The 25,454-nt window shown below is 44.1% G+C and overlaps 1 protein-coding gene across 4 annotated transcripts in view; it reads right to left on the bottom strand.

Annotated features, from left to right (window-relative positions):
* Positions 1 to 25,454, bottom strand: part of NRK (Nik related kinase) — a 1,461,188-nt gene that overhangs the window by 566,478 nt on the left and 869,256 nt on the right. For 3 of the 4 annotated variants that reach the window (XM_069612727.1, XM_069612725.1, XM_069612726.1), the window contains one exon: positions 5,940 to 6,107. The exons of the other annotated variant lie outside the window; for it this stretch is intronic. In XM_069612727.1, coding sequence (XP_069468828.1) covers positions 5,940 to 6,107 — 168 coding nt within the window. The remainder of the gene's footprint in view (positions 1 to 5,939; positions 6,108 to 25,454) is intronic. 4 annotated transcript variants of the gene reach the window in all.

Raw genomic sequence — 25,454 nt, 5'->3', positions numbered from 1 at the left:
CGTAGGAGTTATAAATGTGTGTGAGCCAGGCAGGGCTCAGGCTGCCCAGGGGCAAGTGACTTGCTCAAGATCGGCTTGAGCTTCGAGCCGCTGGACTCTGAAAACAGAGCTGAGCCACCTTTGCTCACCCACAAAAATATATATTACAAAAAGAATGTTGCCTGGTTAGGGGTGGGCGCACCTGCCTGACGTCCCACCCCGCCCCCAGCAGAGGTTCCTGCTCCTAGTGGCCTGCAACCCCTCTGCCATTGATGAATTCCGGTAGTAAGCAGGGGCATAGCTCTCAACTCACACGCTTTTGGCGGGTGTCACCCGCCTTGTAAAGAGTGGGCATGCAGACCGCGGCTAGGTAGAACCTTGCTAATGCCATTCAGTAAATCTTAGACATAGCTGCAATGCATAAACGAAGCACTTTGGCAATAGACACGCCTGAATGGAACATTTTCCAGGAAGTGTGAACCATGAGCACATTCATTTCATACCTGAAAGCCCCAGACCTCGCCCCACTCTAATCTGCATTCCCCTCCCACATCTGTAATCTGGGATCAGCTTCCACCCCAAAAGAAATCTGTGCCTTCTTCCAAACCTAGGAAGTTCCAAAATAAATTAATTCAGCTTTTTAGATTGTGTGGATTATTTCTATTGCTTTCCACAAACAATGTGAAGACAGTTTGTTTTTTGTTGAACATCATATATTCTTCAGATCATGCATAATAATATGCTGTATTCCTATTTTATAGAATGCCTACAAACAGGTGACCTGTCACACAGTTTTGTTTTTGTTGCTATATCAGTCTTGCGAGTACAGTTGCAAACCCCAGAGGAGATTTTTGAGGCTGCCATTCATTTGCATTCAGCTAGGTATAGTGTGCATGCAGGATGGGGAAAATAACAGCTACAATCTTTCTTGTTTAACATATGGATTTACATATTTGTCAGGTTGGTTTATGATGTGATTGTTGTATTTTCCAATTAATTGCCTTATAAAAGTGAAGTATTATTTTAGCTCTTATATGCTGTAAAGTAGGACATATTTGCATACATGTGAACATGCCCTACTGGGTTCAGGAGGTGCTGGTTCAGTCCTGGTTTGATTTTGCATTCTGAGACTTGCAATCCTGGTTCTCCTCATTCTAAATGCATTATTGGAAGTCACAGAATTCAAACTGGACTGGCATTCCTGGAATGGAATGGGGAATGCTGGTATGTATGATAACTGTATCAGCTAGCGCTGAGAAGATATGTAGCCCAGTGTCTAAAGTGTAGACGAAATTCCAGTCCTGGTTCAACAACTGAACTTAAGTTTATGATCCTGGGCAAATCATTTGATTTCACTGTAGTGGACCTTCCAAAATGTGGATGGCCAGTGGGAGTTATGTCGTTATGAGGGACAGGGAAGTAGGACGCCAGATGCACATTTTGATTTTTGGTCAGTGGGGAGGAAGGAGACGAGATTTGGTTTTTGAGATGTTGCGGGTTGGGAGGCTGGACACCACCTATATTTCGTGTGTTGTGGAGGGTGGACAACATTTTACTCTCTAGTTATTATAATCCAGTAATAGTCAAGTGTATTAACTGGAAGCCCTTGCGGGCTGTAAAATATATGCAGGGACATATTGCATTTATTGCAGGGAATCTGTTAACTAAGGAAGCTCGACAGGGCAGTGGTGGTGGCCAACATCAGGATGCACATTGAGTGTCACCTTCCTTCCCTCATGTTGGTTGTTTGCAGGGGGATGAAATGAGGTCACCATGTGAGTGGATCCTTAAGGGGTTGTTTTGTCAAGTGAGAGAACCCGAGAACCTTATTGGGTGCCAGGGCTCTGTGGAAGAACCTAAGATCCTTAAGGGATGGCTGCACCCTGTGAGAAAGCTTGAGAACCTTAAGGTGTGGCTACACCCTGTAAGTTAACCCGATAACTTTTGTGGGTGGTGGCACCCTGTGAAAGAACTCCAGAATCTTAAGGGTTGACTGCACCCTGTAAGGGAACCCACAAACATTACTGGGTGGCTGCTCCCTGTGGAAAACATGAAATATGTAGTTTATGGCTGCACCCAAGAACAGAAGAGGGGCCACTGACTACGGCCAAAGACCAGGGCCAGTTGACATTTTGGATGGCACAGGGCCAATGGGCATTGCCACTGATTATGGCCAATCACCACTCTGGAAGGCTATGGGGGGCTGGCCATGAACATTGGGCCGCAAGCGACAGCTAGAATACAATGAGGGGACAAGCTGTCCACTGGTCCCTAGTGACCACTTCTAGGAGAACTGTGGTTGCTCAGGGAGGAAGCCATGCCCCTGTCGTGGGGGCACTGACAGAGCACAGTGATCACTGGTTATGCCCAATAGTCACTCTGAGAGCTTAATGGGGTTAGGGCATGGTCACACGCTATTCCCCTGCATTAGGGCCACACGGGCCACTGGACATGGTCAGTAGCCAATATGGGTAACTTTACAGAGTCTGGGGGATGGCAGAAAGGTTATGGCCAGCCAAAGTCAATGTTGGCCATGGCAGGTCGCCACTTTGATGGGGCACTGGCCATTGCCAAAGGCCAGTTGATGCTTAGGGTGGCACCAGAGACCTCATGGCATTTGCTGAAGGCCATTCCCTAGCCACAGTGCCTGCTTGATATAGCTGACTTGACTTTTCCCTGGCCAAAAGGCCCACTGGTCATAGCAGCTGGCCATGACCAATGGTCCCATCAGGTGTATCAGGGGTTCTTGGGGCAGGGCTGAAAGCTCTGCCCAAATCAAAGCGGCCATTGGGTTTGGCCATAGTCTATGTCCAGTGGAATTAGAAGATACTTTGGCAGTTAAAGCTGTCAGTGGGTATGGCCCTCACACTACTACAAACCAACTGTGAAGCCAGTGACGAAGGCAGAGTCAAGAAATATACATCCTTTGCCTTTTGTCATAATATGGGCCGAGGACAGCCCACACCGTTAACAAAGTGTGTATGTGATAACAGTAGCAACTCAAACAGCAATAGTACAAGACTTCAGAATAGCAATGTTCAATCGAGTTTCTATAATCATATTTATATGTTAATTAAATGCACCTATATGCAAGATAAATGATTATAAATAAGCTAGAATAAAATACCACCCCTGTAGAAAGAACAAGGAGAATACAGAACGTGAAGAGGAAAGCATCCTAGGTAATGTAGCAGGGGTGAAGAGAAAGACATTTCAACAATGTCACTTTAAGAAAGATATGTATTTTGAAAAAAGGTGCAAAAGAGTGGCTTATCAGTCACTAGGGTCTCAAAAGTGGACCAGTGGGAGATGCATGTCACAATAATACCTTAGGCTCTTAATCCTGGTGCAACAGCATCAAACTGGGTTTCTCAGTGCTGCTCATGTGGGTAGAACCAGGTTCAAATGCGGCGAGTCGCAGTGATCCAGGTGGCGAATCAGCTTTGAGTCAGGGTTGATATGAAGCTCCATGCAGTCATATGCAGCATTGAACATGTGCAGTTTGAGGAGGCCATCAGGGTTTGATCGACAGTCGAGCTGGGGTTGAAGGCAAAGATGCTGGTGGTTCGATGTGTTGTTGGGGGTGTGATATATGATATGATAGTATATTTACATAGCGCCTATACACAATGTGTTTAAAAGCGCTTCAAGGCAAAGGAGGGAACAGGGGAAAATACAATGACATTCTTACATGCCATGAACAGTAAGGATGTGAAATTAACTATCGTACTCGGCCTGACGACATTTGAAAGGCATCTACAGCAATGAGCTTCTTGTTTGGGCTGGGCAGGTGATGTGCTCCTGACGTGATGTGGCGACAAACTGCTTTGATGCAGCAAAACAGCAGTTCAAGGTTTAGAGCAAGGGCTGCAACATGGAGGCTCGATGGTTCAAAGGCATTTGAACGCAATCAACTATAGCTCGAGGATAGTTCAAAGATGCAGAACACAGGAATGCAGCTGGTTGTGGTTGTCTGATGCAGAGGCTCAGGAACAAGATTGGTTATTTTCCTCTTTACTCCCAGTCAGAGGAGGCTAGCTGGCCCACAGGAGTCCTTCAACCCCATTCATTGAGGAGCCTGGGTACTGGTGCATATGTCAGAGAGTGAAGGTCTTAGTCCAGCAGCAGTCACTCTCAGTGTTCCCTGGTGATGCTTAGGGGGCAGAGCTTACCTCTCAAATGGAAGACATTTGAAAGGACTCTCCCAACAGGGTGCAAAGAAGTTGAATTCTTCTTGCCTTGAAGGTCCAAGAGGAATCTAATAAGAAGTGAGAAAGCCCTTCCTTTCCAATGTAAAGGTCATTGGGGATTGCATAAAATAATGCTTTAAGGGGTCCAATCACTGTCAAGGTGACGAGCAACTTTTGCCTTCTTGCATCCTTCACAACGTGCTCTGCTCTGCAGAAAGTCAAGGAGACAGACAAGAAAGAGACCACAGAGAACACCAAGATGGGGGAACCCTTCCTCCACTCCTTTCTGCTCTGACTCTTGATATTCTGCCCCCTTCAAAAATAGGTAACTTCAAAGTCCCTTTGGTATGCAACACCCTGGTGTGGGCTGCCCCTCTTGTTATGGGTGTGCCTATTTGAAGCATGGTTCACAGGAGCTCTCCGGCTGAGAGTTTCATGTGATGGAGAGAGGTGATACCCATCCTCCCAAAGGATCCAAGAGAGACAGCTTTCTTGCCTATTGTCCTGCTAGCTGCAGCAGAAACAGTCTATCTACAAATCCACATAGCCTTTCCATATCAGGTCTGAGCACCGAGGGTTGGCATGAGTATGATACAAATCTGGCTTTAATATTTGTGTGTACTATCAGCCACCATATCAACACCCAAGTATTTCTTATTCTTAGAGATTACTCTTCCATCAGACAGATAATCTGCACAATTATCTTGGCATACTCCATGTAATGTTGAGAATACTTAGATTTTGTGGTCCTGTTGAACTCTGTGACTGTAATATTGGCAGTATGAGTTAAGGTTTGTGTTGTAGTTGGATAGATGTGTTTATCCATTAGAAATAGTTATTTTCAACAATTTGCGATAACCTTAAATTTCCAATGTTTGTAGACTTTAGTTTTTTATAGTTAATAACTGCAACTTCCTGTTTCCAGCTCAATGCATCTTTTTCTTTGTCTCGTTTACCAATGTATATATAGTTTCATATAGCCGTAGTGCATATGTTCACTGAATAGTACTTGCTGCGTGTTGTGAACATGGCCAAATTGTGTTTCGTCTGTCTGTTTCTTTTATCGTACATGTTTCTGCACTTAGGTGTATGTTTTTCGTGTGTTGGTCCCATAAGTTGCGAGGTATCCGTCATGGGATGGCTGATGTTTTTTTCCATTTCTGTTTTTTCAGTCATTTCCGCTTCCGGGTGTGTATGTTTTTCCTGTTTTGTGTCATCCCTGAACTGAGACATCTATAGTCGCATGCTATATTGCATTGCGGTATCTGTAGACTTTGTGATTTCTGAAGTGTTACTTTTATCAAAAGAAAAAAAAGGTTTGGCACATCCTCTATGTGTAGTCAATCCCTAATGACAATGGCGTGTTTGTGTTTAGTGGTTCTGACTGTTATCCGTATTTCTTTCCCACTTATGGTTACACATGTGTGTATGTATTCCAAGTTGTGTGCGCACTGGCAACCTGTGATGCGTCTGCAATGGCAGTGTGCGTGTATGAACGTGCGTGCATGCGTCTGTGTGTTTTCGTTTCTCGTTCTGTAAGCTTCTGTTTGTTTTCCATGTTTTGTGCACGAGCCCGAATAAACCCTGGAGCTGAATGTATATGCTTGCGCGCGTGCGCATACACTTTCTTTTTTCATACAGTACGCGTTTATATTTTTCCAGCTCCTCTGTACACGCCCAAAATATCGATACATTAAGCGACTGGGCCCCACACGGCAGGAGCTGCGGGGTCATGCCCGGAGCACAAGCCGTGTGATCTCGCCCACATACCTCTTTGGCCGAGCTGGTCGATGGAGCCTGGGACGCCGTCCCCGAGGGCCTGGGGAGCTCCTTACTCTTGTGCCTGCTGTCATCGTGCTGCAGGAACAATAGCTGCGTCTGATCTTTGGGCAGAGTGCGATTAACCTTCTTGCTGTGTTGCGATTCTTCAACCTTTCGCTGTAATGGAGAGAAAGTCAAGATGAAGCTGTTTCAATGCCCACAGAAACGTGCAGGAATTGCTCGCTTTACCGCCTATTTCTTCCCCAAACCCTCGCAGTCCGCCAGCCTGCTTGGCTAGCCTAAACAGAGCCTTCCTGCGTTTGTTTTCAGGAAGATAAGGCCGCGTGGCATGCGCCCAGGAGCCGCCGCACATTTCTTCACCGTGTAAAACTAAACACGATTCACCAGACCATCTTTAAAGCACCTCCCATGCTCCCGTTACTCTGATCTAAATCGCATCGAAGCCTACAATGCCTGTATAAAAACATGTACATACATTTTCTTGCTAAAGCCTAGTTGTGACGTCAGTACTAACCTGTCATGAGACAATGCCAGAGAGCTACCATCTGTAAGCACTTATACACGAGTATTGTGATATCACATTTCTTTCTCAGCAGAAGCCACTCTGCCACTGAATTACCTAATTAAAATCGTGACCAGTTCCTCAGATTAATTTCTTCTAAACACACAATCTGGAACAATTCAGATTCATTGTTTGATAAGGAGACGTTTATATCAGTATTGTAATTTAGTTAACAACTCCTATTGGTATCCAGTCAAAATATGAGTGGACAAAAACTCAGAAAAACACTGCAACCATTAATTAAATAAATAAAGGGTAGTGGTGTGAAGGGGTTAAAATGAGTTAGGATGGGGTTGGAGTGGCGTTTTAAGGGTTAAAAACAGGGTTTGTGGGAGACCCCCAAATAAAAAAAATAATTAAAAAAAACTTTTTCAGTATTTTTTCCACAATGAAATTTACCACTCTGTAATTGTAGTCGGTAAGATCACATATAACTCTTGTATTTACTACAACAGGGACAGAGACTACATGCATGTCACAACATACTTTAAACCATGAAACCAGCTTAAACAGCGTTTTATTAAACTGCTTAAGATATGTGTGTTCATAACACATTACAAGCTGCACTATGAATGGGATGGTAAGTGACGCAAATTGGAATAAACCGGCAGAGACAACCTGTGAGGTATAGCCACCTGGCAAAGGTTCAAAACCCTGGCTTTTTAAAATTGTTTTAGTACATAAAAGTATGCAGGTGATTCGTTCTCCAAAGGGGTAATATCCTAACCAGATCCCCCTTTGTCGCAACTCCATGCCAAAAGCATAGTGCACTTATGCCCTGCTGCATCGGTAGCCTGATGCACAGCACCCGCTCTGCTCATGGCGCAAGTTCCGCATTCGAATGCCACAGCCACAGCAAAGTCACTGCAGCACAGGGCGACATTTAAGATATGTTCCCTGTACACAAACTATGATGATCCTGAATACCCCATGTTGGTGGAAGGGCAATCTCAAAGAATAAGCTATGCCTACATTTCGGCATAGTCCATGGCAATTCTTATGATCATGGCTGCCATGCCCCAATTGCTATTCAAAATATGTCAGCTCCTGTGAATCAGCTCTGCTGTGGAAGGGACTGTGTATTTGGGTCAGACTGGCCAATATTGCCACTTGGCAGGACAGGAACCCAAAGTACCCAGACTCGCTTTCTGAGGGTCAGTAACCCCCTGCCCTAGAGACAGTAGGAAGCTGTCCTGGGCCCAGGTATCAAAGGAGCACACCCATTCAGGTTGAGTAGCCTCACACCAAGGTGCTGAATATCCAAAGGTCTGTGTTGTCGGTAGTAGGGAAGGGGGAGGGAGTAGGATAGGCAAGAGCTATGTATACTGGAAGAAGCCTTCCACCATCTTATTTCTCACTGTCTTTCCCTTTCCTGTTGCCTTCACTTCCTCTGGAGCAAAGCACTTTGGGTGCAAGATCAACAGCGCAAAGTCCACTCCAATCAGGAGCAGGGATTGGTTACCGAGAAGCTGGCTAGCTTTAGACCAATCACCTGAGGACTTGTGCCTTTAAAGGAAGGTGCCTCCCTTAAGGATCGTTTAAGGCTAAAGAGATGTTCTGAAGGTTCTCATCTGGACTTCCTTTGGGACACTTGCACTGTCCAAAGCCCTCCACCATAGGTGAAGAAGGAGCCCTCCAAGATGTAAGGAAGATCGTCCCCTAACCACTCCCAGGGAACATCAGGAGTGACCACTGCTGCGATCCAGCACCAACCATTCTGCAATGGATCTTCTGTGTCAGAAGTGCAGACCCTGAACTGGAGTTACCTGTTCAAGTCCTTTGCGCAGGCCTCACAGCAACCAGAGGGCCAGACCAGCTGAAGCACCTGTTCTATCGCACCAAACCAGTCGCTCCATGTTCCCGACATCCTGAACAATAGGGAAGGCATTAGTTCTGGTGTCTGCATTCCTCTAACCAGCCAAACTTTTGCACTGCATCTAAACTAGCTTGATACTGCATTGTGAAGCACGTCACCAGCAAAGCCTGAATCAACTGCTCAACGGCGGAACCTGAAATAAATAACTGGTGGGTCACTTGCTGATGCTAACCGAAGGTTACAAATAAGGGTAGGCCCCGACTGCACATTGACTCACCCTTGATCACCATTTCACAACTGTCTCCCACCGACTTGAACCGCTGGAGTGTCACTCGCTGACCTCTTCCAGCGTCCTGGCCAACTGTAAATTATTCTTGGGACCGCCCTTACCTGCCTCATTGAACCACAGCTGTTTGACCACACATTGTACCCACATTCGGCCTTGCTCGACGCCCGCTTGCTGCCAGGGACTCCACGATCCTACATGTCTGACTGAGCCTGATTAGCTTGCAGCCACATTCAAACATGGGTCTGATGCATCAGCCCACCAAGAACTGAAACCAGGTACTGTGACCCTGAACTGACCTCACAGTACACTGGGACCCTAGAGATTGGTAAAGTAGTGGTCACTCCTGTTTTCAATCCAATATCCTTTCATGGTAGTACCTTACCTCCCACCACTGGAACTACGCTCAGTGTGCTACTTTCTCAAGTCTGTTGCATCTTCTCTGTGCTTTCCTTTGGGGTGGGTTATTGTATAATAATCTCTTTTTGTTCTACTTGCAGATGGTGTGCTTTCGTAAAGTGTTGATATTTATATAGAAACTTGATTGGCCATTTCCTTTATTTTGGACTCAGTCACTACTGTTTCACCTTCACACCCCTCTTGAGAGTACAGACTTTACTCAGCGTGCATTACCACAAAAGTCAAAGGTGGCGAATCGCTTGATTGTCCCTGTCTTACCTTTATCATGGCGTTGTGTTTTGGTTTGTTAAAGCATGAGGGCTGAGTGGGACCTTTTACCCCTACTCATCTTTGTACTCCTGCAAGGCAGAATCCAATTTGTCACACAAACCTCCCTCTGGTTTCCCCAAATCCATGCAATTTCCATTTGGATTCCCCCTCCCATAGAGGGAAATACCCTCCATGCTTTTACCTTCTCCATATCCGTAGTGGGAAACCAAAAATGTCTCCACCGGAATGTCGGTCATAAGGGATTAAGAGTATTATCGGCCACCATGCTCTTAAATCGTGGCCGCCACTATCACTTGTTGCCGGTTTGGTGTGGTAAAAGGCACGTGAACCCAGAAACAACACAGATTCCTTTTTTCCTACCCGGATCAGGTAAAATGTCATAATTGGCAAGAGGTGACAGGTAGAATGAAGCTGATGTAAAGCCATTCATTCCCTAGGCAATGACATTTTTATGCACATTGACCGTGCCTATGACGCAGCCCGAAACCTGATGACCTTGTAACGTATGATAAGGAAGCCACGTAGTACAAGCATCACTGGAATGTTAGGAGAAGTAGACAGTGGCTGGGGAGCAGAGAAAGGCACGAACGAAGGTTAAGAGACTGCTAGGCTAGAGATGTATGTGCTTTGTCAGGGCAAGACTGAGTGAGAAAGATAGAGAAAATGGTGTTCTAGGATATCAGGTGAAAAGTTAGAGGAGATTGAGCACAAAAAACCTCAGGAAGACAAAGAAAGCAGCTTTCCAATCACCATTTGTTATCAAACATGTTGCTTGAGAGACTTCTTGGATTATAACTGAGTATCTTGAAAACCTAGGAAAGAGGGAATGAAATAAAATAGTATATGCTTGACAAAAGACCAAGAAAAATTATAGCCTCACCATGTTACACACACACACACACACACACACGCACGCACGCACGCACGTGCGCACGCACGCACGCACGCACGCACGGTCTAGTTTGTTCGATGTATTTTTAAGCTTTGTGTGAAAAATCCAATAATTTGAAAAATACTAACAATCCTCTCCCCCTAGCCGGTAATGATCACTGCTTATTACAGAAGACAATACTTATGTCTGAAATAGAGGTCTCTTTTCATCCTGATATTACAGCAATAACAAAGTATGTTAAGAATACCTTTTGTAAATCGGAGGCATGATAGTATGCATTTTCATTTTTGTTTCAAAAAATGTATAAAGGTGTTATTGATTACTCACTAGGGATTGTTTGGGTTTGGCAGAGTAGAGCATCATCTCTCTCTAGCAAAGGTAAGACAATTTTCCTGCTCAGTGAGGAGTTTCTGATGTTGGATCTTAGCTTCTGAAATGGTGATGAGCCAGCTGAAGAGGCACACCACCAGTGAGTGCCTAAGGCTTCACTGTTTATGAAGAAGTGCATGTCAAGAAAGCGTCCTGGGCCTCTCTGCCGTTATGAGGTGGGTGGCCACATGCCCTTGCTGCTAGTAATACTGCGCAATGACCTTTATCAACCAGTTGTACTAGATGTTTTGCAGCCCACACTTGGACAGCTGAGGGCACAGTACATAGAGTGCTCTGCTTGATCTGCAGACCCACACGCTAGAGATTTTAGAGAAGCGGAAAGCATGGCTGCTAGTTTTATTAGACCTGCCTGCTGTGTACAATCTTCCAGATCAGGAACGGCTGTTGGACACCCTTGTCAATATAGGGAATTGCTCACACGAGACAAATGACTGGATTCACTCGTTCCTATCTCATTGAAAGTCTACGGTGCGCGGGGCGATGCAACCTCGGGCCTGATCCCCTATTTCTTGTGGCGTACATCAGGGGGCCTGTCTATTGTCAACACTTTTTAACGTTTACATCAGGCCACTCTGTGATCTCCTCGCCAAGAAGGGAGTGTTTTTTACAAACTATGCTTATGATAAACAGCAGATACTTCAGCTTAACGTGGAGTATGACACTGATACTGCTAATCGTTCTCATGTCTACAGAGTGATTGGACATTGGATGTGCCTCAATGGTGGTAAGCCAGAGCTTTGATTTTTGGCTCATGTGAAGCCCGAGCTAATTTAGATTCTAGATAGTCTAGTTTTATCATCGAGGAGTACTACATCTCCACACTTGGGCAAGTAAAAACCTTGGTTGTCTACCTGGAATCCTCTCTCATTGCAGAGGCACATGTCAACCAGATGGCAAAAAAAGTCCACTAGTATCTTAGGCTGGTCAGGCACATACAACCTTTTATTTCAGAAGACAACTGTATCACCATAGCTCAAGCTGTTATGTTGTCTAGACTTGACTACTGCAATGCCCTCCTAATGGGTGCTAACAAAGGGTGTCCTAACAAACCTCAGGTCCTGCAGAAGGATGCTGTATGCATTATAAAAGGGGTTTCACAGGGTGACAAGGTCTCTACTCTCAGGAGGTCTATACACTGGCTCCCAGGAACAGCTTGGACTCAATTCAAGGCAGACACATTTGTTCATAGGTGCCTCCATGGTAAAGCCACAACATATTTAAAGGACAGGTTGGTCATTTATGAACCAAAGAGGATTTTACGTTCGAGCAACTCTGCCTATGTATGCTGCCCCAGATTTAAGCAGACAAATCGTCTAGGTAGGTCTTTCCCAGTTATGGCGGCTCACTCTTGGAACTCCCTGCCTTTGGAGTTGCGACAGGAAGCCGATCTGCTCTCATTCTGCAAATCCCTGAAAACTCTGCTGTTCAGCTTTTTTACTATTGGGTTTTCTGAGATGTCTGCAATGTCTTGTCATGGATGTTCGCACTGCTGTGTTTTTGTAAACCTGATGCTGCAGGTTCTTCAGTATGTTAGAAAAAAAAAACAATAAAGGTCTTGTGATGAAAGAGGAGCATTGTAAGGACACACTGGGCCTTAATACGAGGCTGGCGGTAGCCGTTCCTGTATTACAGGCACGGCTGCCACCGGTATCCATTTTTTCCAGCACCCACCAATAGGTAGTTACCGGGTCATGCTGAGTTTGGCGGACCCGGTAATTGCCCATTAACGGGTGCCGGTAATAAGGGACTCCCGATCCCCATTTGGCCCCATAGGTCTCAATGGGAATTGGGAGGCTGGTAGCACCGGTAGCATTAGTAACGGTACCGGTGCTACCCTCATGTTCTGCTCGCGGGTGCCGGTACGGCCACCAGGTCAGACCTGGTGGCTGCAAGGGCACCTGGGAGCAGAACTCCTAGTATGGCGGTACAGTAGCAACAGTGCTGGTAGCGATACCGGCGTTGTTGTTGCCTTACCACCATACTTGTAATGAGGCCCACTATATCTTCAGTAGGAGAGAGTGGCAAAGTCATAGGGTAGCACCCATAAACCTTTGACGGTTCGAGTCTTGGAATATACAAGCAATCCGCTCTCCACATCATTATGAATTTCAGCTTATCTTAGCTTGGTAAGTTCTTCATACCAAACAAAATTAAAGAAACCTGGTGGTGAAAGCCAGTAGCGTCATTCTCTGGGATTGGTAATCAGAGTTGTTTGAGGTGGCTCCTTGACCTCCATTATGCTACTCAATGGTGTTGTGGAACTGCTTGGAGCCTTATGAAAGGGGCATGATGAGTGGGTCGCAGAAGAACAAGCTATGCAACCCACACATGGGTACAAGAAAGATAGCAACACGTGTTTGCCTCTCACTGGCCTACAGATTCACACTTACAAATGTCTTGGCAGCTTCCTCATCCACCCCAATTGCTACCCACTCAAAGGGACACATGCCAGATTGGCTGCTTAAAAAGTGCTCCAAACCTCACTGTAGGTGTGGCAGATGGTGGAGTGATAAATAGGTTTTGAATGACACGAGTAGCTAATGAGCGACTCATCAGCTCCGAAATTGCAGGCTGTGTATAGGTCTCTCTCTGTGTATGTATTCAGGTGTTCAGATCGATATGGGTATGTGCTTGTCAAAGTGTGTGTGTGTGTGACTTATTCTGTGTGTGTTTATGTATGGGTGAATGAATAAGTGACAACATATGGGTATGCTTCATTGCAATTATTGTGTACCTTTATTTGTTTGTACATGCATGTAACAACAAACTTTATTCAGCTAAATATCCAACCTAAACATAGTCACAATCATTTCTTTTAAATAATGACTTAAAAAAAAACATTACAATACCCAACAAGCCAGCAGATGAACATGAAAGAGTTTTTAGCAATGTGTTTAAGGCTGTTCCAGTTGAGTTACAGAGCGGCATCCCTCAGGAACTTGTCTGTCACCCACACTGTTCAACATTTTTATGAAACCTTTAATTGAGGTGCTGGACATTCAGAGTATTCAATATACTAACAAAATCTCTATTGGCTATCTCAGAAAGTGGCGGCTTAAACAAAATAACTAGTTACTTTTCTAAGACTACAAGTAAGTCACAGGTCTAAGAAGCAGTCACTGATAATGGAACAGAGGAACCTGTGAGGAGGTCATCATTCTCTCTTGAAAATATTGACACAGAAGACCTAGAGCAGCATGCCAATATAGACTTAATTTGCGATGTGTCTATCCTGGCTCCTGTTGTATCTCAGGAGCTGGCTAAAAGGGATTAGCTATCTTTAGATTTAAGACCAAATTCAAGTCCGCTGCTGAATGATAGGAAAGAAGTTGTTCTGTATAGAATTCAAAATCTAACAAACTCTGCTGAAAATTCACTGGATCTATCTGGAAGACATACGTAAGGGCTGAGTAGCAGTCCGGTCCCACTAAGATCTCAGGATGCCTCCACTTTATCTGAGAGACTCTCAAGAGAAGAAAAGGACATTTCTGTTGGAACATCTGAGGGTCTATTTTGAAATCTAGATCTTATTGATGAAGTAATCACCGTTCCTTCTTTGTCAAACATTCTTAACTCTCCTGATAGATAACCTACGATAATCTCAATTATCAGGTAAGGGAAGTCCAGGCAGCTCTAAAAGCACTGAATGTCAGAATGTGTTTTTGGGAGGGTTTTGTCACAACCTTACCAATAGAATAGGTGGCATCGATGGTGTATTAGTGGATGTGACTAAACTTCATTTGAGAGAGGCCTCAGTTCCTTTTATTCCCTCTATTGATCATGAAGTGCATGAAGTGGTGGTGGAAAGTCATGAGATTGCTCCCTCGACGATTGTTGTAGAAACAGATCCGCAAGCTATGGATAATACTGCTCTTGCACCTTCCTCTGAGGGCAGGGCAGTCGAGAGAAGCGTGCTAGCCTCCCAAGAGTTTCTTGTAGCAATTAAGGGCAGAATAAACAGCTTTAAAGTTAAGAAGACAGGCAAAAAAGAAAAGGATGAACTCAAAAGCTCAATTAGAGCAGTCCATCGGGCCAGTGCAGTGTGATACAAGGAGTGACCTAATCCCCAAGAATTCTGAAAACATTACATTTGTAACATCTAAGAAAAATTGTGGCCCTCTGAAGATTCTGGGAGAAGCGGGTTGTCTCATCCCCCCATGGCTTTGGGAATAGGGAAAACTGCAAATCAAAAATAAGGCACAACGTTTTTGTGTAGGTCAAGTGCGCAGGACCAAGTCAAGAGTCTATTCAACACCCTGCACATGAAGATGAGAGTGTTGATCAAACTTTCATTGGTGGGCTGGAAAGGGATTTATTAGATGCATCTCTCCTTCTTTCTGAGGGACTGACTCTGGCATCTATGTTAACTAATCCGATAACTGTCCATAAAATCCTCTTGTATCCGCAGGAAAAGGGAGTACCGTCCATGAAATCTTATAGTGATAGTCTTATGTGTATTGATCTAGCCGGGACAATACTCCACTGGATGAGGATGGTGTTTTTGGGATCTTCGTGTTGGAATTGTTTTAATCTTCTAAGAGCCAGGCGAATATTCCTTCATTAAGAATAATATATTCAAGAGAGATTCTCTTGGTCGATTTTCTGGATCCCAATCGGACAGATATAGTGTTCCTGCATGTGTAATCGAAACCTACGTATGGACTTCACCTACATGAGACAGGCTTTATTAGTCATGAGATATGACCTCTTCAAGCGGTCCCCTACAGTTAGATAGGTGAAAGTAAGGGATAATTCAGTTGGCATGGGGGAAAAAAGAGTACAACTAGAAAAGAATCAAACATACATGTAGTTTTACAGGATATTTGTGGTTCACCTTGTTCTGAAGAAGAAGATTGACGATAGACACCTGGATGTCTAGCAAAAGACCAAACACAAAGGGGAGTGAGATTCCAGTTATAGGTTTCCCTCTTAAAGATTGTCTCTTGGAACTCCAGGAGTTATAATAATCTTTTATGGCCAGGTTCCGATTTGGATGTACTGAGGGGATTTCACGTGATTAATTTAGATGTGGTTAAAAGACCCTCCAATTCTTGATGCATATAACACATTTTTTAAGGCAGTAAATTAAGTCCCAATAGGGAGGCCCTTATATGGAGTAAGAAATTATCTGGGCTGGGGCTCTACCAAAATTATAATTGACCATCCAGGTATCTTAGCCATCTCATTGGTTTGGGATCGTGACCACCGTGGGGAAAGGATGGATTTGTTGCTGTTCAATATTTACTGGAATCATCTATTGCCGCAGGAAAAGGAGTTGAAATCCTGTGTTGAAGATTTTCTACAAGAATTGTTGAGTTTGGAGAAGAGGTTCAATGTAATTTTATTGGGTGACCTAAATTGCTATTGTGAGGAAGATTTGGGAGATCTCAGCCTAAGGAGGAGTTTGAAAGCAGGCATTAGCAAGTGTAACAATCACATTTGCATACAATTAAAGAATTAATGGGGTTTCCACTGTATCAATGTGGCCTTTGCTGAGGGGAAAGTATTGGAAAAAAAAACATGGAAATCCAATAGCACATCATCTACCTATGATTATGTCTTTGCTTTGTGTTTTTTATTGAATGCATGTAGAGCTTGTAGGATTTTTGAAACCGTGAATAGTGACCATCACTTTGCGGTTAGTGCTTTCGATTGGCAATCCTCCTTTAAGCCAACTAGTTCTGCTGTGAATCCCTGGGTAAATAATGCAGGAATTAGAAGGGTGGCGGGCTCAGGGGTTCACTGGGAAGAATGGGGAAGATCTGAAAAATATTTGGTTAATTCAAGATAGAAAAAAGGAATTTGCAAAGGAATCATTAGTATTAGGATCAAGATTAAGCTTTGAAGAATTTATTGATAAGGGTCCTGTAAGTTTCATTATCTGCTATATGCAGATGATCTGGCCATTTTCTATCAGACAGCATTTGGGCTGCAGTTCTCACTGAATATATTGGTGCAATTTATGGACCCAGAGTTCCCGGTTCCACAAGAGAAATTTAATAACATTTACAGCTTCTTCCACGACATAATTATCAAAATTAGGGACTTTATTGACTCTTCAAAGGCCTCCAAGGAGCCATACCCCCAACCTGTACTTGCAACCCCCTCCCCCTTGTCAGATTTCACCCCTCCCACCATTAAGGACCTCTCTGACACCCTTGCATCCCCCAAACCCACAGCCTACATGGATGATATCCTCCTGGCCTCCATCATCAAACAGCTACAAAGCTGTGCCCTCAACACACTCCTTAATATTGTGAATGATGCTCTTATGGAAGTCTCTTATCCGGACTCTCTAAAAACAGGGCTGATTCACCCCTTTCTGAAAAACCCCTCACTCGATCCTGACAATCTAGGAAACTACAAACCTATCATAAGCCTCCCGTTTTTAGGGAAACTCATCGAAAAGGCCAGAGCCAATCAATTGCTGGCAAAAATCGACCAACTCGTCCTCCTCCACGACTACCAATCAGGGTTCCGCCCCAAATGTAGCACAGAAACTGCCACAATTCAGGTGATAGAAGACGCACTTCATATCACGGAGGTGAATCCTCAACCTTTCAGCAGCGTTCGACACAGTCTACCACCCTACACTCATCTCGATCCTCGCCACCAGAAGGGGCCTCAAAGGAAAAGTCCTTGACTGGCTCTCCTCAGAGCTCGCCAATAGATTCCAAGCCATCCAAATGGGGCAATTAAGGTCCAACTGCCTACCTGTATTGTTAGAACTGATATAATATTGTTTCGTCCTCATTCTATATGTCGGCCTATGCCCAGTCGCTTTGCGAGGAAATCCGTATTGCAAGGTCGTGACCTTAAGTGAATCAAGCCTCCATTTTAGGTTAAAGCCGCCATTTTAGTTTATTGTACAAAGTCACCCTGTGGCCTAAAATGGCCGTCTTGTGTTCTCTTGTTCTTGCTTTAACCTCTTAAACCTCTGTAAGAGTTAATGTCCAACCTGCCTTCAGGCTACATGTTAGGGTCATGTAGACCTTGTCCTTTGTTGACCTCGGGAACAGGGGATTACTTGAATCGGCGATGTTAACCTACAAGTATACAAGAACAATAATGCTATCTAAACATGATATGTGAAACATCTGTATGATCTGTATCAAAGCAATGTGTAAAGAGTGTAAAGTTAAACCTAGAGAATAATAGTGTTTGTTAGCAAATGTATTGAAAAGTAAACCGCATGCACGAGATATGTAAATTAGGAAACGAACCTGGCGCGACCCTAGCCCAGTATATGATTAACTTGTAAGTGGCTGGACATCGTTATAACAAACTGTATAAATACGCTGATGTCCAGCTAGCAAATCCTGTTCACTGCTCACACTGAACCCCGCTGGTGGTCTCTGTGATGTACTGACGGCCAAAATAGCTATTTGCGTACTTGTTTTGTGTACTGTACAGAATTGCAATAAAGATTCTGGGAATCTCTACAAGCCTGTGTCAGTGTATTTCTCTTTGCATGGTGTAAAACCCTTAATATTGTATTTTCTGATTTCACAGTATCTTGCGGCATGCTGCAGGGCTCCATTCTCTCACCCATTATCTTCAACCTTTTTTATGGATCCCCTGGGAAACCTCTTAAATGACCCCAGCATCTCTATCCACCAGTATGCTGATGACACACAGCTATACCTTAAGGTTGCCAACCCTAAAGACATCTCTTGTCTCTGCTGCTGCTTGGACACCATCCAGAACTGGATGTCTTCCGCCTACCTAAAACTCAACCCCACCAAAACTGAGTTTGTTCCTTATTGCCCCTCCCCCTCCAAACAGATCATCCAAAACTGGCTCGACAACATGAACCTAGATGGATTCACCCCCAAGCTGACTGACTCAGCCAAATACCTAGATTTCATTGCAGATAGCGGTCTCTTCCGCCAACAATATGTGCCCAAGAAAATCAAACAAATCAAACCCTTCACCACCGCTAACCTCTGTTGAGTAATCCAGGCACCAGGCACTGGTCATCTCACACATTGACAGGGGTAACGCTCTCCTTGCTGGACTCTCAGCCATGTACCTGGCTCCCCTCAAAGCTACCAACCACTGCGCAAAGCGCCTTATCGTGGGTGTCGTCTTTTTTAGGAGCACGCCCAAAAGAACCCGCAGGGGGAGGAGGAAATCTCAGAAACAAGCCACAAACGAGACTACAACTGAGGAAAACTTAGTGATCAATATATCTCGCAAGTCATTGAGTAAAACAGAAGAGAACACGTTACAAAAGGGACTAAGTTTCGTGCCTACATATAGTACGACTCTGTTCAACACCAAGATTGAACTCTATAAATTTGTAAGAAAACTGAAACTTAAAGTGTTCTTCGAAGAACTGGAAACCCATGAGAGTACCTCAGATGCCCCCGATTTTCAAGAGTTTAGAGCCAAGAGCGGATTCATACCACCAATATCAGTACCATCAATAGACATTTTCCAGAAAATGGTCACCAGAGATCTTGAGCGCATTAGCTATAAAATTCCACCCCATAAGAAAATGAAACCACATGAGATGAAAACAATCAGAGACCTTTATTGTGACAAAGATATAACCACCTCTGACCTCAGCGTAATGTCAGAAATGTTCTCTGCTGTTTTGTGTCTTTGAAGCCGCTTGGACACCATAAGTATGTACCAGCTTACATTAAGGACTCGTCTGTTCACTTTGTAAACATAGCACATTCTGAGCCATTACATCAAGTCCGCTACTCCCGGACATCTGTCTGGGACCCAAGGTGGTACCTACTGGTGGCACCTATTGCGGATGTGATGCATTTCTTTGAATTTCCATACTGGTAATATACATGGCATGAACTGAGCTGCTACGACTTGGCCGCCACTCCCGGACATTTGTCTGGGACCCAAGGTGGCACCTATTGGTGTCACACACTGCGGACATGATGCATGTTTTCTTGAATTCTCACAATGGTATACATACGTAGTATTTCACTTTACTGTTTATGCTTTCTATCACCATGTTTATAGTTTGTCCCTTTGGCCTTTGATATGATATGATATGATATGGTATTTGTAACGCGCCTATACACAAGTGTTTCAAGGCGCGACGAGGCATGGAGGGAGGGAAACAAGGGGAAGACAGACAAACGATCCTACTAGGCCAGGTGTCATTCAGATCGCGCAAGTGCAGAGGTAAGGGGAAAAGGAGGAAGTGCAGGGGGAGGAGGTGGGGGGGAAGTGCAGTACAAGGTAAGTAGCGTCAAAAATAATAAATAATAAATAAAAAGGGCCAGCTGGTGGCAAGTGCGAGGTAAGTGCAGAGCAAGTGCTGGGAAGGGGGCTGTAGGGATACAGTGACAGTCCCACAGTGCAGGGGGAGCCAGGGAGGCAGTGCAAGTGGAGAGTGGCTGGGCCCTGGACCGAGGTTGCTGAGAGTGGCCCAGATGCAGGTTTAGTGCTGAATTCAGTGGGGAGTTAAGCAGGATTAGCAGGGGAGAGGGAGAGAGAAGGCAGAAGCGAAGAGGAAGGTTTTGAGGTGCTTCCGGAACCGGAGATGGTTCTCCTCAAGTTTCAGGGAGGCAGGAAGGCTGTTCCAGAGGGAGGCCCCTGCTGCGGAGAGAGATCTACCCCCAGCTCGTTGCTTCGAGAAGCGGCTGACCATGATGGAGTTGGAGACGGATGAGCGAAGGGCTCGTGAAGGAAGATATTTAGGAAGAGAGAGTTGAAGGTATTTAGGTCCCAGGCCCCAGAAGGCCTTGTGGACAATGCAGAGGGTTTTGAACTTAATCCTCGCAGCCACTGGGAGCCAGTGAAGAGATTTCAGTCCTGGAGAGATACGGTTCCTGGGCTTGAGGCCAAGGACAAGTCTCGCAGTTCTGTTCTGGATAAGTTGCAGAGGGCGGAGAGTGGAGGCAGGCAGATTAAGATAGAGGCTGTTACAGTAGTCCAGCCTTGAGAGAACCAGGGCTCGGGAGACAGTGAGCTTCTGGGGGAAGGAGAGGAAGGGAAGAATACCTCTGAGGAGGTGCAGCTGGTAGTGTGACTTCTTAGAGACGTCAGATATATGAGGAGAGAAGGAGAGTGTGGAGTCGAAGATGACCCCGAGGTTTTTAGCCTTGCAGGTAGGGGCAGGAAGGGGGCCAAGGGAGGCCGGCCAGAGAGCTGCAGGGAAGGAGGGAGTGGGTGTGCCGATGAGTAGAATCTCAGTCTTACTGGCGTTGAGGCAGAGGTCATTGGCGGCACACCATTCCTGGATAGCAGACAGACAGTCGGAGATGAGGGAAGGAGAGGAGGAGGCCGAGGGTAGCCTGAAAATGAGCTGGGTATCGTCTGCATAGCACTGGAAGTAGGGGCAGAGAGCGGCGATGCGGTGAGCAAGGAGTGCCAGATACTGGTTGAAAAGCCAGGGAGAGAGGTTGGATCCCTGGGGGACACCACGGGTGGAGAAAAAGATGTCAGAGAGGAAGGAGCCCATTTGGACCTGGGAGGGTCGACCGGAGAGGAAAGAAGTCAGCCAGGCCAGAGCCTGACCAGTGATACCCAGGTTATCACGGAGACAGTTGAGCAGGATGGCATGGTTGACAGTGTCAAAGGCAGAGGAGAGATCGAGCAGAATGAGAACACAGGGAGTGTTGGAATCGAGGTTCAGGAGCAGGTCCTCACGGATGTTCAGGAGAGCAGTTTCCGTGCTTCTGGCCGCTCTGAAGCCGGATTGATGGTCATGATGGTCAACCACCTTTGGTTTTTATTATGGTCTGTCGGTATTAGTACCCTTGTTATGTTTAATCATTAGTATTTTTTATATGTCTATGTCACCTATATTTTTTTCTTCAATTTTTTCTTTTTTACAATTCGCAATTTAGCCCCCGCAGGCTTGACAATTGATTTCCTTGCCCCCATGACGGCTCTGTATCCCACATGCTGCCTTCTTAGTTACGTGCCGCACCGTGCTTTCTTCTAATGCGATGCGGTCACGTGTTTATTTCTTCCACTGTTCCCCTGGCAACGGTTTCAGTCAGCGATGCACAACAGCGTTTCCCCGATCACCGCTGCTTCTGTTTCTTGACTTCAGGTAATCAAGCACTCTGCCTCTAACTTGCCCGGATTCTGGCCCAAATCTCTTTCACTAAAACTGGCCTCATTTTCACAGATCATTCACTGGATTGTGTCCAGCACTCAATCGTGAGCTAGACAAGACTACACGTCTGACACTGTTTCCTAATCCTTTACCTCGCTTGGCTACATTCTGCACGCGAGGTAACCTTCCTTTTTTACAAGCATATGCAGTCAATATAATACGTGCTACGACACCATTTTACTCATTTTTTTCCTTTTCCATTTTTTTCATATTGCACCTTAATTTGAATTCTTCCTAAATTTTTAGTATGTAATCATCATTATTTCTTCTTTTGTTGTTCAATTACTATGTATTCATCCCATGACTCTGGTATTGCTATATTCTTCATGTTATCCACTGTATGTTGGCCTACCATTATGCAATATTTTATGCTTTGTTGCCATCATTCTCCAATAACAGTACAGACTTGCCCTGATGAAGGAGTTTAACGCTCCGAAATGCATTGGCATCTTAAGTCTACTCGAATTATGAGATGTGTCAGCCGCGTCCTCACTAAGATTGTATTAGTGATCATTCTTTTGATTTTTTGATATTCATGGGTACAGTGTGGACGTCACACTAGGGATAGTGTTACTGGCACGCCCTGTGTCGACGCCCATTTTCGAGTTTCAAAAAACAAACTGTAATACTCCGCAGCTTCCACTAGATGTCGGCCTATGCACAGCATGTGGTCTAAGCAGATTCCACAAGCCTCAGAAATATATATATATCACTTTGACCAAGACTTTGAATTTATTTTGCATTCACGGACAATTGATAAAATTGGAGAAGTAAACTTGAACTGTTTGGAACAGCTTGCTTTGAACTACATGACCCATGTTGGGTTTAAACGGAGAGCTGTTGTGTGACTAGGTTCCCCATCTAGTCTACTGCCTCACTTGTCCACAGATTTGACCACATCTCCCCCATCCTACATGATCTCCACTGGCTCCCCCCTCCCGCTCCTACTCTTTAAAACTGTGTGAATCACATAAAAGCAGTCTCCAATGGAACCCCATCTTACCTGGCAGTCAAAATTCCATATCTCAGGAGGTTACTGCTTCTCAAGTAGCATGACCATCAAAAGTTTAGAAGCCATGCTTACCCGTAAGGAAAGGACCAGAAAGGAGTCCTTCTGCTATGGCCCATCCATCTGGAACTCACTCACCCTAGAGGCTCATACTGCCCCTTCCATCATACAGTTTCGCAAAATCGTGAAGACATGGCTCTTTCATCGCTTCCTCCCCCAGGACTGAAAGGCTGACAATCCCTCACAATACTGGTTACTTTTAAAACACTAGTTCAACGCTAGCCTTTGGCTTCTCCTAAAAATTGCAAAGCACTCTGCTGCCTACGGGCCAGGTTCGTGTTATAAACAATACAATAAAATAATACAATAATATGGATGACCATGTCCTAAAAATGAATATTAAGAAAACAAGGGTATTGATTAGTGGTTAGAAAATGCCGAATTGTAGGTTTAAGTGGAAAGTAAAGGGAGAAACCTTGGAACATGTAAATAAATATGTATATTTGGGTTTTACCATGAACAGCTTGCAGAAGAATAAAGAACCTTTACAAAATTTTAAAAGAAAGTGTAAATTGTATGTAGTCCAACTGAAAAGAATCATAAATAAATTGGGGAAATTCTCACTAATACCAGCCGTTACCTATTATAAGGCCAAGGTCAGACCTGCGTTGCTGTATGACACAGACTTGGATGGTCAGTCAAACCAGAGGGACTCAGACTCCTTGGAAGGTCTAATCTGGAGAAATGTTTGGGCTTGCCAGGGTGTATTCCAGCCCCAGTGATTCCTTACGAGCTGGGCTTCTTGACTATTCACATGTGGTTAGGTTGGAAATCTATAGCTTTTCATAGAAAGATGACATTTCCTCCTGATCAGTCCCTTCTAAGGCAACTGCAGTCCCTTCTAAGGCAACTTCAGCTATTAATGGAGAACTATACCTGTCCCTATTTTGATTATTGATTACCCAAAATCAAGACTTTATTAGAAGCCTTAAATCGGTCAGATGCTTGTCTTGAATTAGAACCTTAAAGGGTCAAAAGGGCAGTACTAGAACAAGACTGGATATGTACATGTGATGCAGTTAGGTCATAATCATTATATAAGAATGTACTAAGAAGTATAAAACCTTCCTCACAACCTGAGTCCTGTATTGCCAAGTTCCTGTCCCCGGTCTGGAGATATACGTTTCTCAGATTCAGAATGAATGTATTCCCTACTAATGAAGTTGTAGGGGGGAGAACTGGAATCCAAAGAAATAGTCTATGCGGATACTGCAGGGAGGAAGACAATATAGAAACGTTGGAACATTTGCTGCTGATTTGTCCGCGCACTAGACAATTGAGATGTAAATACCTGCACTCTTTTATTAGGGATTTCAGATTTTATGACCATGATTATTTCTGGTCATACATTTTAAATGGAACAATAATTTCCGTATCTTTAGCTGTTTTAAGACGTCTAAATGACATGTTTGGATTTTTAGGAAGATTTGAAATTGCTAAATTATTATTTGATGATCAAGTGTAAATTATGAGCTAACGTTTCCTAGTTTTTTAAGTATTAAGGGATAAACTGCTTATGATTTATGTATTTGTCTGATACACGATAAAGTGACTATTTAATTGTGTAAGTTGTAATTATGAAACCATGACACAAATAATAAAATAAAATAAAAATATACAAACTAAACACACATTACACAAATACTGTTAAAGTTAACTGGTGACCATTGATGCTGATATAATTAATAATACTTTTGAAACCATTCTAAGTTGGATGATACATAATGGCCTTCCTCTAAATGAAACAGAAACAGAACTTCTGAAAGTAGGAACACATCAAAGGTTGACTAAATTACCTCCCTTGTATATGAGTTTTACCATTTTGGCGTGTACTATTGACGTTCTGACCAAAGTTAAAACTCTGGGTGTCTACTTTGTTGCCACGCTATCCATGGACAATCATTTTAAAGTCTCCTTCTCTGCCTATTACTTGAAATATATAAATTGGGTTAGGCTATACATTTCAGAAACTAATTTTGCCACTTTGGCTAGGACAATTATTGGTGCAAAAATCGACTATTGTGGAAGCCTGTTGGTGGGCACATCTCAGAAAAACATGGCTAAACTTCAAGTATTATAAAACAGTGCTGTGTGGACTGTGGGTAATCTTAAACTGAGATTGCACATTACCACTGCCTGTAGAGCATTACACTGGCTGCCAGTCAAGGAATGATTGCACTTTAGGGTCGCCACTATTAGCCATAAGTGCCTGTTTGGTAATAATCAAGTATACCTTAAACAGAGGCTGCAGGCAAGACTCCAAGTGTGATTTCTTGCGATCTAGTCATGGTAATTTACTCATGGTTCCATGAGTAAAACATGAGTGGGCTGGCAAATACACATTTGATTTTCTTGCTCTGGAATGGATTACCATTGTTTTTTAAGACTTCAAACATCGCTTTTATCTTTTAAGAAAACCTTAAAAACCTTTTACTTTACTTGATTGGTTTTTATCATCCTGGCCTGACTTACTCCTGATTGCTCCTTTTTAGTCTTCAACTCTGGTTTTACGATCCTCATCTTGTTTTATTGTTTTAGTATTGTTTTTGTGGTGGTGCATTTGATTGCTTTTTACTGTATTTTATGGTGCTTTTATCTTGCATTTTATCCTGTCTTTGTCTATGATTTTTGTTCATTATAATTGTGTCTGTTTGCCCATGGGCCTAAGCCAAATTACAAATGAATAAATAAATGAATAAA

This window comes from Ambystoma mexicanum, chromosome 5p (assembly GCF_040938575.1).
Source record: "Ambystoma mexicanum isolate Mex_15411 chromosome 5p, UKY_AmexF1_1, whole genome shotgun sequence".
Taxonomy (NCBI): domain Eukaryota; kingdom Metazoa; phylum Chordata; class Amphibia; order Caudata; family Ambystomatidae; genus Ambystoma; species Ambystoma mexicanum.
Note: the sequence above shows the minus strand (reverse complement) of the source record. Positions and strands in the feature narration are given on the sequence as shown.